This window comes from Lissotriton helveticus, chromosome 5_1 (assembly GCF_964261635.1).
Source record: "Lissotriton helveticus chromosome 5_1, aLisHel1.1, whole genome shotgun sequence".
Taxonomy (NCBI): domain Eukaryota; kingdom Metazoa; phylum Chordata; class Amphibia; order Caudata; family Salamandridae; genus Lissotriton; species Lissotriton helveticus.
Window position 1 is genome coordinate 1,331,922,222 of NC_136065.1, and position 17,771 is coordinate 1,331,939,992.

Consider the following 17,771-nt stretch of genomic DNA (forward strand, 5'->3'; position numbering starts at 1 on the left):
TTCACCAATCAGCCCAGTGGGTCTTCTATTGGGTTTCTATCTGCAATAATACGTAGATTAGTGCTGCAGAGGTGGTAGGTAGATTCACCGCTAAAGATAGAGCATCCTTCTACCTCCTCTCGCTGCCATGCGATGAGCCTTGGGCTGACCTGGAATTAAAGTTGTGAGCCACAGTTTGTGCTGCAACCATAACAGACAGAATACACAAGGAGGGAAGATACACCAAATAATGGAGGAAATCTAAAAGAGAACTAGAGGGAAAACTGAGAAAACCGAAAAGAGAGAAAATAATAAATGTGAAAGACAGATACAGAGGGAGTATACAACTAGCGTCAGGCAAAGACCATGATCCTTGACTCACTTTATTAGGGCTCTGCCATCATTAACCTAGGTGTGACTTTAACCCCAGGAAATTACTAAATGAGTTATCACACAGTTAGTAGTGTAGTGTTCCTGTTCTTATAAGTTTCCATTGACCTGTCTGCCATCATTTCCAGTCTTCGTGCACTCTAGGTTTCCTGAATTCCCCCTGAATCCTGTCTGAACAGAACTAGAGTAAAGAAAGAAAATTACACTTACCTCCTTGCCGAGTCTCTCCTCATTGTCCCTCTGCTCCAGCCAGAACAGGAAGCACCCATACTCCCCTAAACCAATCACAATGCTAAAAGGCTCACAACGCTAAAAGGCAGTGTTGTGATTGGTCTGATTGTCGTGGTTCGGCGCTCTGACAGGGACTGAAGCCTGGACATATTTTCCACCCAGGCTGTAATGCAGCCTGGGTGGAGAGCTTGTAAAGTGCGCATGACTCTTTAGCTGGCCCGAGACAGCCGGCCAAACATTCATGCGAACTTACAGAGTGTACTCACCACTCCTTCTATTCCTCTGTCAGCAGAGCAGCCCCGTCCTGCCTGCTAAGCTGCAGCAGCAGGAACAAATAAAATTATATTACCATTGAGTTATTATCATTTTAATTTTCCTTTATTTACACTGCTGAAAAGCAGTGGAGCAACGCTCCTCGGCCGTAACAGAGGAGCTGCCACTGCATTCTCCTGAACAGTTTTTACTGTAGAATCACCCCTGGTTCAGCAGCCAACATCTCTGGGATAAACATGGCAAGCTCGGGCGTGGCTTATGCGCCGAAGGGGAATGGCGGCTCTCCCGTGAGCTCCGTAGAGCTACGGGACTCCTGGCGATTTGAGGACCTACTTTTCGGATTCCCTGCAAGTGGAACATGGTCCGCGACCGCTGACGGCTGCATTTGGATGTTTTATGCCGTTTTCACGGATTACTTGAGCTCCGGTGCTTATCTGCTACTACGGGACGTGGGCGGCCGCCATTTTGTGCCGCTGAGCCCATGTCCTTTTCCTCACCTTAAAGCACCTCTTGTTGCTGGTATGCAGGCATTTCTTTCGCGTTGCCACCCCCCTTCCATCAACTACCAAGGTATGGCATAATTTGCGATGTTTCAGCACCTCTGATCCGGCATGTTTCCTCTCAGTTGCCTCTATTTTAATATTCCCATCAATCACCGGCCGCCATTTTAGTTATGGGCACTGAGGCTTCCCTCTCACCGAGTGCTTTTACTACCATGTTCTGCTCTCTCCTCATTGACGCAGCCAATTTATTATTGGAACGCTGTTTGCCTTTTTGTGATTGCTTTTACTCTATCAGGCTTTTCCTGTCCAAATTTACTGCAGAGATTAGTTTTCTCTATTGTGCCCACATTGCCTAATGAGGGAGTGGATAATGCTCTTAGTCTATTTTGGACCTATCTTCCTGTGGTTTCCACTGTCAATTCTTCAGAGAGCCTCTTTGTAGGTAATTTTTTGGACATATTTCTCACCTTTTTGTGCCTTGCCTGATTTCGTTGCCTCCGTGGTTTTTTATGAGTGTTTTGCACCTCTTCTGAACCCATGTTCTTCCCTCGATTTTGGTGTGCCCTCACGTTGTCACAATGGCTCACGATGCACCCAATGTTAAGTCCTCGCACACTGGAACAAAGCCTAAGCGTCTTAAAAATGATCCGCCCTCCCCTATTCCTACCTCTCCAAATCCGGTTTTAGACTCCATCTTAGAGGAGGTGAGGGGACATTCATGTCTGCTACTAACGAGAAACTCAAGCAAATTGAAGAAAGGTGGGTCATTATGGAAGGCAAGGTTCTCAATTTAGAACAACGTGTCAGTGATATCCAGGATGTCTCCTCTAGAATACCTTTATTGGAAAAAGAGATTCAGAAGCTGAAGCTTCATACCGAGGACCTTGAAAATCGCAATCAAAGGAATAACCTACGTATTTATGGTGTTCCGGAGAATTTGTAGGGGTCAGATATGGTGTCCTTTATACGGAAATTCCTGCATGAACTTTTAGATCTCCAACCTGCATCTCATCCTCTTAACGTTAACATCCAGAGGGTTCATCGTTTAGGTCGTCTTATCTCCAATGTGCCTAAACCTCGTGGTATTATCATTCTATTTCTTGAGTTTACTGAACTAATGAATGTTCTCAAGGCTGCCAGACTCAAACGACGTCTCCTATGGTCGGGACATAACATTTTTATTTCTCAAGACCTTTCAAATGCAACAAATGCTCGGCGCAAGGAGTTTTTGAATCTTCGCCCTCAAATGAGGCAGTTGAACATCCAATATGGTATCCTACATCCATGTTTTTGCAAGATCACACATGATGGCCGTACCCGCTCTTTTGATGATCCTCAAAAGCTCCATGCATATCTCCAAAGTGTCTCCTCCTCCAACATGGACACTAATATTTGATATTTTCTACCCTCTTGATTGTGCTTGTGTTGCCGCTCTGTTTTACTAGGGCTCCGCTAAGTTTTTCCTTTCTGCGTCTTTCTTTTCTTGAGGTTCTGTGTTTTCATCCTTCTTTTGAATTTTTTCTCTTCCCTTTCTGCTCTTCTACTGCTCGCTGGAGTCCGTGTCCCTTTTGGTGTCTCTTCGCTCCAGATGTCTTGTTTTCTTCTTCGTTTTCAGACCAGGCATTTTTGCCTTGATCTGTTTATTCATCTTTCTCTTTTTATCTATCTCTCTTCTCTCCTTTTCCTAACTCGCTTTTTCCCTTTCTGTATTCCTTTCTTGGCTTATGTACTATTCTACTGTCCTCTCCTTCTACACTCTCTCTTTTTTCTCTGGCCTCTATATTCCATGTTGTGGTGTACTAGGTATTTGGGTGCATTTCATCTAGTTATTCTAATTATGTTAAATATTTTCTTCATATGTCATGTTCTTGTTTTCTGTGGTTTTTTTTGTAGCTGTTCTCCTGCAGTGTGTCCACTCCAAGTGTATCCCCTCTTCCTTGCCTTCCGTCATGTGTAAGTTTGTCACGTGGAACGTTCGAGGTCTTGGACATCCTGTCAAGCGTCAAAAGGTATTGTCTCATTTATCCAAACTTAATTCGCAAGTTGTTTTTCTCCAAGAGACCCACTGTACTGATGTGGAATCAGCTAAGCTAAAAAGACAATGGGTGGGTCAAATTGTGTTTTCTCCTGTTGTCAACAAAAAAGGTGGTGTTGCTATCTTGTTCCATAAAGTGTTGTCTGTTCAAATTATCTCTTCTCAACATGATGATGAGGGTCGTTGGGTAATGGCTAAGGATGTGATCCAGAATAAGACATTGGTTTTATTTAACATTTATGGTCCTGTTCGCCCTGACCCCAAATTTTGGAATGATATTAAAATTCTTATCTCCACGATAGATTGTCCAAACATTGTCCTTGCTGGTGATTTTAGCCAGTGGCTGGATCCCTTTTCCGACAGACTCACCTTGAGCCAATTCCATCCTGATAGATCCCATAAATGTTTCCAATCTGCCATTGCCTCTCGTCCACTCTATAATGTATGGAAAACATGTAACCCTGACTCCCTTGAATATACCTTTTTTTCAAATGTTTACCGGACCCGCTCCAGGATTGACTACATTTTAGTCAGTAAATCTTTACTCCCCTCCATTCAAACATCTGAAATTGGTTCCATTTTTATTTCTGACCATGCCCCTGTTCATGCAGTCCTTGATCTTACCCTTACCTCTTCCAAATTTAGTCGCTGGAAATTCAATACTTTTCTTTTGTCTGATACTGTTTTTGTAAAAGAAGTTACTGTATTTATTAACGAGTTTTTCACGCTTAATAACCCACTGGACACCTCTATCCCTAATACTTGGGATGCTTTTAAGGCGGCCCTACGTACCTTCATTATATCCTATGTCTCTAAAAAGAAGAAACTTAATAGAACTAAATATGAAGACCAACTTAAGAATATCAAATGTCTTGAACACTTGTATTTCTCCACCAAATCGCCTGATGCCCTTCAGAACCTAATAAAAGCAAAAACTGAGTTGAACAAAATCGCTACAATTGAAGCTTGTAATACTTTACTAAAAATTAAATCTAAATTCCATGGAGGTCAAAACAAGGCTGGTAAAATGTTAGCAAATTATCTAAAAATAAAATCTGGACGTAAAAATGTAGGTCCTATTTTTAATGACTCTATCAATAAACTGGTTACGTCCGATGAAGATATTGCAGAAGTTTTTCATAATTACTATCAAGCCCTTTATACCGATGATACTCGTCCTTCCGCACATAATTTAACTTCTTTTTTTGATGGCTTACCCTCACCTTCGTCACTTCCTGATGAATTTCACCATTTAGAAAAAGATATTACCCCTCAGGAAGTTCTTCGGGCTATTAATTCTCTCAAAAAATCAAAGGCTCCAGGGCCTGAAGGACTGCCTGTTGAGTTTTATTCTACATTTATTCTACATTTCATTCAATTTGTGTACCGAAATTACTGCAACTTTTTAATTCCTTCATTCCTGATGCTAAGGCTTCTGGGTCCTTCATGGATGCTCTAATTATCATAATTCCCAAACCTGACAAAGATCCCTCCCAATGTAGAACTATCGTCCTATATCCCTGATTAATTATGATTGTAACATTTTTGCTAAAATTCTAGCTTCCCGTCTAGATTCCCTTATTCCACTTTTGATTAATACTGACCAGGTTGGATTTGTAAAGGGCAGACTGGCCGCAGATAATGCTCGTATGTTTTCTAATATTATCTCTCACAGTAAAAATTTCAAGGACCCACTAGCAGCCTTATCTTTGGACGCTGAGAAAGCCTTCGACCGTATTAATTGGCAATTTATGTTTCGTACATTACATTGGTTCGGTCTTGGTCCCACTTTTATTTCCATGGTTAAACTCCTATACTCCTCCCCCAGAGCCAGTGTTTTTTATTAATAACCAATTTTCTAGATGTTTCCACCTATTTAGGGGTACAAGATAAGGCTGTCTTCTTTCCCCATTATTGTTTATCCTTTGTCTTGAACCTTTTTTGGAACTAATCCGAACCAACCCTCACATTAATGGTTTTAAACTTACCTCTATTGAAACAAAAATATCTGCATATGCCGATGACTTTTTGGTTTATATGGCTAATCCTGTCACCTCTCTCCCTCCCTTTTTGGATGAAGTCCGCTTATATTCTTCCATTTCAGGCTACAAACTTAATCTATCTAAAACAGAAGTTTTACCGTTAAATTCTGTCTGTTATCAATACATGTTCAATTCTACGGATTTCACATGGTACCCTTCCAAAATCAAATACCTTGGAATTTGGTTTTCTTCTTCACTTACTGACACACTCAAACTTACCTTTTCCTCCCTCACACAGAAACTCCAATCCCTCCTTCATCTCTGGTCTCCTTTATTTTTGTCCTGGTGAGGTAGACTTGATACTATTAAATTGATGATCACACCCCATGTACTTTATGCTGTCTCTATGCTTCCTATACAAATACCTAATTCCTACTTCACTCGCATAAACTCTATTTGTTCTAAATTCCTGTGGAATAACAAACACCCTCGCATTGCCTTACACAAACTCATCCGTCCTAAGAATGAAGGTGGTGTCTGTTTCCCCAAATTTAAAAGTTACCATTCTGCTTTCCTGATTAAACAATCCTTTTCTTTAGCCTATGACTTTGTGGATGCTCCGCTACCCAGGTGGGTTGCTTTTGAACGATCACTGTTGAAAGATTTCTCATTTCAACAGATTGTTTTTATGTCAAATTGTTCTTTTTTGTCCAAGCACCCGGTTCTTAAGTATTCCCAAACACTACTTCACAACACATTCTCTAAGGATCTATCCCCTCTTCAATGTTTTTTGTCGTCTATTGTGTGGTATAATAAATTCCTCAAATATAAGGGCAAGTCCTTCTATTATAAATATTGGAAAGAGAAGAATATTTTATTTGTCCATCAATTTTTTTCCAATAATTCTATTATTACTTTTCATGAATTGCAAACTTTATATCACTAACCCATAACTTTTCTTCCAGAATACACCAATATTACTGCCGCCATACAAGCTCACTTGTCCACTCTTTCTGCACCAGATACCTTACCGTCCTTCTCTCCCTCTACTCCCCTATATCCTTTACTGCATCAACCTAAAGCTGTCCTTGTGTATAAAATGTTGTTATCAAATGTTATTGATAGATCTAAATCACCTATTGAGAATGCCTGGGAAACTGATTTATCTGTTTCTTTATCTGTTGATGTTTGGGATCGTTTATTGTCCAAATTGTTTAAAGTTTCTATTGCTGCACGCATTACTCAATCACTATTTTTAATTTATCATAGAGCTGTTATTACGTCTGTTAGTATTTCTAGGTTTTCACCATCAGCTTCTTCATTATGTTGGTCATGTTCTTTAGAAACAGGCACACTTAAACATCTTTTCTATGAGTGTTCTTCTGTTTTATCCTTTTGGAATTCTGTTTGTAATATTGCATGCAAATGTTTCATTGTTCCTCCTCTTTATCATTATTGAACGTGTTTCTAGGTTCTGTTTCAACTGATATCGATATTGTACCATCTAATGCTAGATTGCTTGATCTTTTTATTGCTGTCGCTTTTAAAGTGATTCTATCTTGTTGGAAAGATAACTCCAAATTATCTGTAATTTCATAGTGGAATTTCATTTGTGACGAGCATAGGATTGCTGTCGCTTCCTCCTCCTCTGTATCTCTAAAAATTAAATCTGATCTTCTTTGGCTCCCCTTTACTACCTATCTCTCGTCCAAATCTCCTACTTGATTACTTCGTTCTCTTTTCTTTCCTTGCGGTTATTCCCCTTCTTCCTGTCATGAATCCCTCTTTTTCTTCTATTTGCCTCTTTCCCTCTTCTTCTTTTCTTCTCTTTCTTCTTCTCTCATTCTTTACTTTCCTTTTCTTCTACTCTTTCTTTGTTTAACTTCTTTTTTTAATTTTTGTATTTTTCAGTCCACATATGCCTTATGTTTGATCTTATTCTGGTTTACCTGTACCACTATAAGGCTTTGTACTGTGTTCATTAAAACCTAATAAAAATTTCTTAAACAGAAAAAAAAACATGGCAAGCTCATATTGTTTCTGCCCACCATGTAGCTTGAAATGTGGCAGTTAAGTGTAACTCTGTTACAACCCCATTGGTAGTTCCAGGCACTCTTTCTGAGACCTATAACATCGAGAGACCCTTCCTGTAAATGTGTAAAGCTTCACCCATCTTGCTTTAGTTAGTACATGTATAATACTTCAACTATTACCATGCAAACTGCTGATGGCTAGAATTAGAAAATGATTAGAAATTTCGAGTGGAACGCGTCCATCTATGGAAATTATGGTGAACTCTTCAAAAGAATTGTATTAGAGATCAGCGAAAGCAAATCAGTCACACTGACTGCCTGTTTCAGTGCCCTTGTAGTGTGCAGGAATATATTTATGGCCTAGCTTGAATTAAAAAGGGTACAGCGAAACAGCACATCCTTATCAACAGTGACACCGCTGAACACAGGCTCGACAAAGAGGACAAGAACTGGAGAAGCAGGCTGAACAGAGAGGACACAAAATGGAGGAACAGTTGTATTTGAGCAGCATTTACAGTCATCTGTGCAGTGGTCATGTACCTTGAAGGCAGAGAGATGGAAATTGCCTTGCTGCAGGACCCTTATGTTTAACAATATCTAATTCCAGTATTATTTAAACAAAAATAATGCTACCCTAAATGAACCAGTGCCTAAAGAAGCTTTTGCTTGCAGTGTACACTGTTCTATAGATATTTTCTCCCTGACTACTGTCTGACATTTTCTAAAGGGATGTTTTGGGTGTGCAATTGTAATAAGGACGAGGTACTGCCTGGATGTCAATGAGTTATGTTACAGTAAACATTGAGTGATGCATATTGATATATTTATCATATAATTTACTACAAATGTTCCCTCTATTCCTAAAAGAATACTAGCAAAGACATTTGTCACAGCTTGATCACTTACCTGTACTGGAAAGGTGCCACAGTGGCTGTGATTGGTGGAGTTTGAGGCATCATTGCTGAAAGGTTAATAGTCCCTGAGTTCAAGGTCACTCCTTTGACTTGTGGATGAAGTCCATTTGGCTGAGAGGTCCCTGAGTGAAGTAAAGTGGCTGGAGGCTTTACCTCGGAGAGAGGTACCCTAGAGCCTTCCTGAATCCTGGAATTGACCTCGGGCGCACATTGACCTTTCACTGGGCAGCTTTGGGGCCTCTTCATCTTTAGTGCTTCAACAGAGCCCAGTAACACACTTTCGGTGTATAGACTGAAGCGAGGAGGTGCCTTGCTCTGGGGGTGAGAATTCTCACATATGAGATTGGAAACCATGCTTGATTTTCCCACAGTCACCTTATTGCCATTGGAGCCAGGCGCCTCTCCGGTCTTCGGACCAGTGTCCTTCTCATTGTCTTTCTCGGTTCCATAAGCCATGGTCTTCTTGTATAACTCCTTCATTCTGGGAGGGGTCTTTTGTCCTAGCCTTGGGCTGCTCCATGGTGATCCGCCAGATGGGGTCAGGCTCCCTTCCAAGCCAACAGCTCGTTTACCCTCAGTAATATCTGCATTTTCCAGTACAGGAGTCTTTTTTTCATTAGCGACCACAGAATTCCTGGGGGGATATTTTTGCTTTGTGTTTTTGGGTGTTGGTGACCCAACGCAGTTGGTCACTGACCTGACTGGTCTTGGCGAGGAACTCCTCTGGGTCCCATAAACCAGCGAGGAGGTGGCAGGACCGGTGCTGGCCTGCCTCGTTGATAGTTTTGGAGAAGCCATAGTAGCAGGCAGTTTGCCAGGAGAAAATGATCGTGGAACTGGGATGGCTGAGGCATAGTGGCTCCTTCCTGCGGCACTCACATTGGCAGACCCATTCATCCTCAGCGAAGAAGCTCTGTGGAATCACGCTCCTGGAAGGGGAGAAACAAAGTCAATATGTTAGGCTGAAGCAACTTTATCAGAAGTTAGGTTATCTGGAGTGTTGAAAATTAAAGACATTTAAAGAGCAATGGGTCCTTCTATGTAGGTCCTTCGATTTCAAAGAAACCTATTTCTTTAAGCATCTAATTTAATTTGGTTTTCTTACTAACAAGAACTTCATCACATACTAGAAACACAAAAGGGGAAACAAAATAAAATAGGATTATTTATATTATGAGCAAATGAGGTTTGATTACCGAAAAAGATTCATTGCTAACGAGTCACCAATGTCTCCAAATTGCTTGAGCAACATGCATTGTCAAAGATAATAGGTCTCTCCTCTGACACTTACGGCTTACAGAGTGATTGGCTTTACTAATGCTTCTTTTTCCCAACATTCTGCACAAAAAGCTGAAAATGGTCATGCAAGCATATATGTGTGCATGCACAGTGACAATCTTTCAATGGTTCTAGTTATACTTTATGATAAAATTCACGGCACCTTTACGAGCAGCCATCTTGAATGTTGTTTTCTTACACAACACAAACATCTTGGGGGAAGTCTTACGACTCATCATTTCACAGATTTCCACAACCCAATCATAACCAAAGTAACTTCTCACGTACAGGTGCTCTAATGAGATCAACTTTTAGTTGCCTGTCTGCAACTCTTTACTTTCGGATAAGGCTGCTATGAACTGAAAGAGAACTTAAAGTAATAAATAAATATATCAAAGCAAGCTAACTCTGCACACGAGAGCATTAGGAACATAAAGGCAGCTATTTGAGTCTAATGGCTGGAATCTGTTTTCCCGTGCACCCATCGACTGAGCACTTTCGAAACAAACGCAGCAGGCATTGATCAGAACTATTGATGCGCCTGGTCCAAACATGGGTTACCCTGAGTCATGAAGCCATTAGTGAGACTTCCGGGATGCCCTCATACAGTATCCGGAGTGCTTTTGATGCATCTTCTCTTTGCGGTGAGCTGGGTTTGTTGGCTGTTTGTGTTCAAGGGGGGCATTTGGACAGTGGCGGCTCCTCTGCAAGGCAGAGGAGCGTCGCTCACTGCTCTTTTAGCATTGCAAAATAATAATAACAAATAGTTATTATCATTTTATTTGTATTTACTCCAGCCAGGTCAGGCAGGAGGGAGCAGGAGTGGTTTGCACTCCCTCCATATGTGGGCATGATGGCTTGACCGGCGTGGGCCGGTCAAGCCGTCATGTGCACTTGGCATGTTTCCCATTGGGCTCTGTTGCACTGCCCCATGGAGAACATGCCCAGCCTCCCCAGGCACTGCCTGAGTGGCCAAACAGTTTGCTCAGACCACTCTTGATGCTGCCTCGTGATTGGCTGGGAGAGTCCAGAAGCCTGGGTGTTTCTGGTGCTGCCAGCAGACGGAGAAGAGGCGTGCAGGGAGAGGCATGCGGTGGTGACTTCTGTGGCAGAGAAGGTACGTTTATTTTTATTTTTTTCACCCGCCACCCCAATCCTTCCCCCCGCGCGACCTCCCCTGTTCAGAGGCAGCCACCACTGCATTTGGACAGTGATTAATTTGAGCCGGTCGTTGCAGTTGGGAACCAATGGTACTAATTTTTGTGGATCAGCACTTACTTTTCCTCGTCCGAGTTTCACCCAGAGCAAGAAAGACAAAAACACAAATGGGGGAAAGGAGGAGGAAGAGAAAGACAGAAAAATGGTTACAAAGGAGAGAAAGTAGGGATGAAAAAGACCCTCCAAGGGTGAGATAAAGGGACAGGCAGGGAGTGTCTGGTAGTAGATGAAAGGGGTATGAGGTGGGTTCAAGACTAGTAGCCTTCGTGGTGCCGGCCATAGGCTTCTGAGGAAGTATGAGGGCTCCAGCCCTTATTGTTTTACAGATTAAGCACTGCATTAGGTAGTTTGCTTAAATATCAGGTGCCATTTTGGCAGCCCTGCTTCATCAGTGATTAAAGTATTAATTTAGTTCTGGTGCATTGGTTTTTAAAACGTTAACTTGCTTTTCATCTTGAGGCGCTGTCCTGCCCCTTTACTTTAATCTCCCTCCATGATCTTAACCCTTATTGGACAGGAAGATAATGGAGGCCAAGGGGGCCACGACTTCAGTGGCAGGTGGCATTGTTCTTGTAGCAGGTTTCAAAGGGTAGTTTGAAAATAAGTAGGTCTTGGTGGCTAAACAATCCTGAGAAATATTTCAAAATAACAAAATTGATATTTAAAGTAGGTCAGCCTGAGAACACAGTGAACAGATCTTTTCTATTTAGAAAAAAACAGGAAGTAGTAGCAAACAGCAGGTGCATAAGATCCCCTTGTTACTGCTGTAGCACGGTAAGCCGCCATGCAAGCTTCTCTCACACACACTGATGAGGAACATGGTGGGCAGCAGCAGCGAACGCTACAACCATACAGAAATTAAGTGTGCATGCAATAGTAAAACAAAAATCCGTTCCCAAGCACAATGAGAGTTTATATCATCAAGAAGTCCGTCTAGGAAAATATCACTCCAAATCTTGTGTGTTAGTAGTTTTCTTTATTTTCTCATCACACATGGCTCATAACAGCAGATTGGCGTAGTTGGTATAGACAAGATGTAGCCAACACGTGGTTCGTCTTGGGTATATCGCACAACGACTTCCTCAGGGCTAACATAAATTCAAATACAAGTCCGCCAAAATCCAGGCTAACAGTCAGGTACCGAATAAGAGTATCTGACTGTCGCGTTTCTCCTCCTCCCGCCGGCAGGAACAGGAAGCAGCCTGGAGACACCCAGGCTCCCCTGAGCCAATCACAACTGCAATGCAGCGCTGTGATTGGTCTGAGCGCAGTGACTCGGCGCTCAGACAGGGCATGGGGGCCGGGACATGTTCTCCACCAGGCTGTAATGCAGCCTGGGTGGAGAAGAGGGAAAGTGCGCATTACTGGTTTGGGCAGCACGAGAGCGCCGGTCAAACAGTCATTGCGCACTTGGTTGTGCGGGCAAAACACTCCTCAGGTGCTCTGTCAGCCCTGCCCCGACTCGCAAGGCTGATGTGCACCAAAAAGGAAAAAATAAAATGATGATAACCAAGTTATTATTTAATTTTGTCTTATTCTGCTGAAAAAAAAAACAGTGAGGCGACGCTCCTCCACCTTAGCGGAGTAGCCGCCATTGACACAAAACAGGTGCAGTACAATTAGTAGCGGGAAAGCTTTCCCTCCAAAAATAGAAAGGATAATTCTCAGGCACAAGAGAAGGTGCATCATACGGATTAGATAAAGTCAATGGGTTTGCTCCAGCCTTCCCACAGTAGCCCTGTTTTAGAGGGTGCTGTGCAGCTAAGATCAGAAAATATTCTGCCCTTAGCCTGTGTTTAAAATGTGTGCTGTTTCATCGGTGGAGATGCCCTGATTTCTTACTATTAATCTTCATTTCTCCAAGAGCTAGTCTTCCTCATTTCTGTCCTGAGTTTTGCATCAGGTTATAGATAGGATTTACAATGACTGTGCCATCACAAATACAAAAACTTTTCAAAGTTACCCTGAGACAATGCTCCACTCCTTCTTGTTCCATACCAAACATACAAAGTGAACAAGGCCAAAAAACATCCTGAACTAGTAAGAAAACCTCCATCCTCCCACCCCCCCACTCAAATTCCTGTGAGTGAACTAGGTCTGGGCAGAGTTTGCGGAGCTCCGCTACTCGAAACTCCACCAAAAAACTCTGCCATGCTATGCGGAGTTCCGCAAGCAGCAGAGAGCATTAGGTTCCTCCGTTTGCGCTGATTTATAGCACTGCGTGTTTGTCCCGCACAGGAAAATCAGCGTGAACAGCACCACACACAGCGCAAGAGGGCACAGCTTCTTTCTGCTGCTCGAATAGATGTTCAACTCAAAGGGCAGCATCCTCAACACAAACAGAAGGTTTCTCAACACAAGCGGTATCAGCCATCCACAACTGCCCAGGTGAGAAAACTTGCTGGGAGGTTGTCTGAAGTAAGATTTTCTGTGATCGCCAACTTAATGTTGGTGAGCACAAGTGAGGAAAAAACTTCGTTCCACGTTTCAGAACCTCAGAATTCAAAAAGTCAGTAAACTCCACGAGTCGAGCGGGATTTCACATTCAGGCCTAGTATGAACCCAAAACTGAAAGGTAAAGTACTCCCCTGTGTGCAGTCTGGGCTATGGGAAAGTAGGAGATTTTTTGCACACGGTGTGGTCCTGTGAAAGTATACAGTCCTACTGGAAGGAAAGTTAGACAGGCCCTCCATAATGCAACTGGAATTAAGGTGGCTAAAAAGATGACGGCACTAATACTGAATGTATGGGAGGGGATGAGGATTTGCAGTGCTACATTTAACGGATACTAATGTTAGGACTGGCAGTAGCAAAAAGAAACATTGGCAGAAGCCGGGGGACTCTGGAAACTCCTGATGTACAAGCATAGGCAGACCACAGGGATTGGTGCTTGATAGCCGAAAAGTAGGTATATGCTGGCCGGGAAGCCCACAAAAATGGTAGAAGAGCCCATGGAGGAGATACCGAGGTTTAGCAGTGTAGTTGCAACCGGGACGTGAGGGACAAGATGACTAGAGGGAGAAGATGACTAGATCAGTTGGGTGGAAAGGGGCAGTATGAATGGGGGAAGAATGCCAGCAGATTCAATTGTCATGGAGGTGACACTTTATATGCGTTCTACAATGGGGGTCACAGTGGCTGTTGATGGCTGTTTGATTACATGTTGGAAACTTGATAAAAAGTTTAAAAGAAAAAAACTGACAGGGAATGAGAACATTCAGGACTGGGTCCAGCAAGACCAGGACTATAGTAATGAAGATTACAGAAAGTATTGGGGACATTATATTGTCTTCCTCTTCTCAGGCATAAACGATTGAGGATATTCCCAAGCAGAAATCTTACAACCACAAAACGGTACCCAGTGACCCTGAAAGAAAAATATAGGCCAGACAGAAAAGAACAGAACAGTTTGTTTGTTTGGTCTCTTCTTCTAGCAACAAGAAGGGAACGAGCAACATGTAGAGACCAGGGATATACATTTTACTTTTATGGAGGATTAGGATAGGTGAATCGTCTAGTCTATGGAAAGAGGCAAACATCAATTCTTTAGGCTTGGAACAAGGAAGATAGAGGAGGAGATAACGGTGGTTGTGTGTGAAGTGTACACTGTTTGCCAGGGAACTGGACTAAGATCAGAAGGACAACCGGTCTGACTGATGACAAGAAGTGGAAGTCCACTCTCTGCTCTGCTAGAGTGGGATTTGTTTACACACTGTTACAAAGGACCTGTGCAATTATTTTTTTTAATTCATTAGCTTCGCACTTCAGGAAGCTTCAATATGTTTTTTTAGTCATAATGAGACTCAATAGATTTCCAACATCGTAATCTGCATTGTGTCTGATGTTTTAAAGCTACCTATTGGCAGACACACTACTGGTAAATCTCCACGACAACCCCTGGAACCTTGTTAACTTGATGCTTTATTACAGAGAAGGGTTCAGCTCTTAATTTGTGTTTTCTGGTGCTCTGCCCCAGCACCAATTTCTTAACATTATCACTTTGATGATGATGATGCTGTATGATTATTTTTTCAATGAGCACATCCACAGAGTATTTACCAATGTAATATATTAAAGAAAATAATACCAGAACATGCAGGCCATTTCTACAGTTTTTGATGACCTGGAATAGTCCAAAATGTCACACCTGGAGGAATGCGATGGTATGTAGATAGCACTAGTACTAGCATTTGGAAGTGCTGACTGGGTCGGCGGGTGGTGCAAGCTACAGTAGCCTCTTGAGAACTAACTACAGACCTGACACTTACTTTTTCACAAATTAAACAATGCAAGGTTTAAAAGTAGGAATTTCTTAAATGACAGTAATTTGTTCTGCTCAATAAGATGTGCTGGGTGTAGGATTTTTCTGTTGGGGTAGGGGAGGCAGCAATCAATACAGGCATATATACAGCACCAATCTAGCCTGAACAGTGGGTTAATGGCAAAAGAGCATAATCACCAAAGTCCACATTATGCATCTCAGCTCATTAATATCAAACAATTTTGCAAAGCAACACAACTCATTGAAACTTCCTACAACATATACAACCCCACCAGTTGTCCATTAACCATATCCCAATCCATTGCACCCTTCATACCTTATCGAAGACTACAGGCACTCCATGCCTCAGACCAGAATTAACCAATATTCAACACTTTTCAATGGACCAACACTTCCTCTGCTACATGCGAAGTTATTAACATCCCCTGCACCACATCACAACCAAGCAACCCATCCTCCTCTACATCTCAATACATCAGCACGCTTTGCTACGTCAGAAACAAAGACTCATTGCAGCACAACTAACCTATTTAACACTTCCTCCAATGCTTCAAAGCCCACATGGACGCATTGCATTATATGAGATTTCACCGGACATTAGCAGTCTTTTTGATCCTCAACGTGTCATATCTCCACCCACCAATTCTCTCTGGGCATCATAGCCTAACTCAACATCACTCCCTGCATCTTCAGCCAAATCAATGACTATCTCCAAACCAAAACCCAACCATCAACTTACCCTGAGCCACACTTCAGCACAACAACACTCCCTGCATTATATATTTTTTTTATTTTTTGGTTTCAGTACTAGAGCCCAACCTGCATTTACTCCTTCCACCCAATCAGCACACCACATCACTATAATTGTCTGTTTGATGCACTAGTACACCACGCCAAAACTTGGTGAGCAGCACATCCCAATTTACCAACCAAAAGTTGACTGCATGCCAGCCCTGAAGACACTCACCGCATCCTACCCTAAGCCAGCAGTAATCCTTGCAACACTCCAACCCCCTCCATCTACTAATTCCCAGAATGTCACCCTTTATTGTAAAATGTTAAAATCCACCTGATTTGCATTTCTTCCAACTGTTCCTGCACAATATCGTAACCCACCAACACTCTCATTATCACAGCCGTCTCAAACAACATCCCAACACCTCTTCTGCAACCTTCCAAAATAGCTACACCACTTGAACTACTTTTAGACACAGTAACATGCCCTTCACAACTCTCAGCTAAACAAAATACCCTGCACTGCTACTAGTTCTACAAAGCAACTTTCCCCCCCAAGCCCTGTACCATATCCCAATATATTATCAATAATCTCTTTCAGCGCATCGTAGCAACAATTTTGTCAGCCCATCAAAACGTCCCAGCATTCACTGCGCTGTAGTCACTAACACTCCCTTTATCGCATAGTTATCAGCGAACCCTCTCTGCACTTTCTCGCACCGTATCTCGACCTGACAACCAACCTTCGCACGAAATATCCTGTTCCTGCGCGTGCTCTGTTTTAGGCTTGCATAATTAGGATGCGTCTGCTGATGCGCCAGTACTCACCGCGGCTTGAAGTCATACTGCAGTATTGGGTCCTCCTGTTCTGCCTTCCCGAGACAGACAGAGGCTGCATTCTACAGCAGGGCTCGAAGTCGCATCCCTGGCCGGCATCTGCTGACCCGCGCTGCAGCATCTGCATATGACTGGGTCTATTTATAGATGTCTCCGAGGAGAGATAAGAGGGGACTCACTCACACGGGAGCAACAGCCGGCCTGAGCATCCCCACCAAAGCGAGGGGAAGTGGAGAGTCTTGTTGGCCCCTTCCTCAACACAGCCTCAGGTGCACATCCTTAGCAAGAACTCAGGTACCCCTTACCTAGCTCCAGCATGATCCTGAAAATAGTGTGTAGCACCAACTCCGGCCAGGAGAGCTATTGCAGGGAGTCGTCCGGCCCCTATTGCAGGCACCCCAATGGTAGGGCACAGCCAAGGGTATTAATAAAAGGGAGCGTGGCTGCTCAGGGCTCACTCGCAGATAGTAGCCTCTGGTATACATTGACTGTGTGCTTGCGTAGCAGCCCTGCATGTGTGGCAACTTTACAGTGGCGACGAGGATAGGTAGATACCTGGTGGCTCATGCATCTGAAGCAGGGCCGCTTCCAGGATTTTTGGGGCCTTGGGATGAAAGGGAATGTGTGAGGCCCCTCTAATTTACATAAATGACACAAAAGCTGCTGTGTGCAGAGCCGCAGCTCCTCCTCTCAGCCACCTACAAGCACCTCTTTCACAGCTGAAGGTGTGAGAATTTCCTGGGGGCTGAAAGTTAAACCTGTGGGGCTCTAAAGTGCTGACAATGGGCGTTCCGCAGTGTCTCTGAATGGACAAACCTGCAAAATGCGTCTCCACTCTCCTGGCAACTGGGGCATCATCCCTAAGAGGCCCAGGGAGGGCCCCTCCCTCTCATGGACCCAATTGTAAAGAGACACCTTTCTTTCAATTGAATCGGCAGGAGTACAAGAGGACTGGTGGTGTGTTAAACTGGTGCGGGACCCCATGCTGGTGGGCTGAGTGCGAGGACCTGGGCAGCTGCCAACACTGCACATACCTAGCACAGGCCCTGATCTGAAGCACCCTGCTGTCTCAACAGACATT

The 17,771-nt window shown here is 43.2% G+C and overlaps 1 protein-coding gene across 6 annotated transcripts in view; it reads right to left on the minus strand.

Moving 5' to 3' along the window:
• The window catches only part of NAV1 (neuron navigator 1), a 678,674-nt gene extending 661,881 nt beyond the window's left edge, over positions 1–16,793 (minus strand). For 4 of the 6 annotated variants that reach the window (XM_078644181.1, XM_078644180.1, XM_078644179.1 and 1 more), the window contains exons 1-2: positions 16,682–16,793; positions 8,333–9,269 (exon numbers count right to left, since the gene is read on the minus strand). In XM_078644181.1, the coding sequence (XP_078500307.1) occupies positions 8,333–9,237 (905 nt within the window). In that variant the 5' untranslated portion in view covers positions 9,238–9,269; positions 16,682–16,793. The remainder of the gene's footprint in view (positions 1–8,332; positions 9,270–16,681) is intronic. The other 2 variants (XM_078644183.1, XM_078644182.1) reach the window with 1 other exon arrangement.
• Positions 16,794–17,771: the final 978 nt, after the last annotated feature.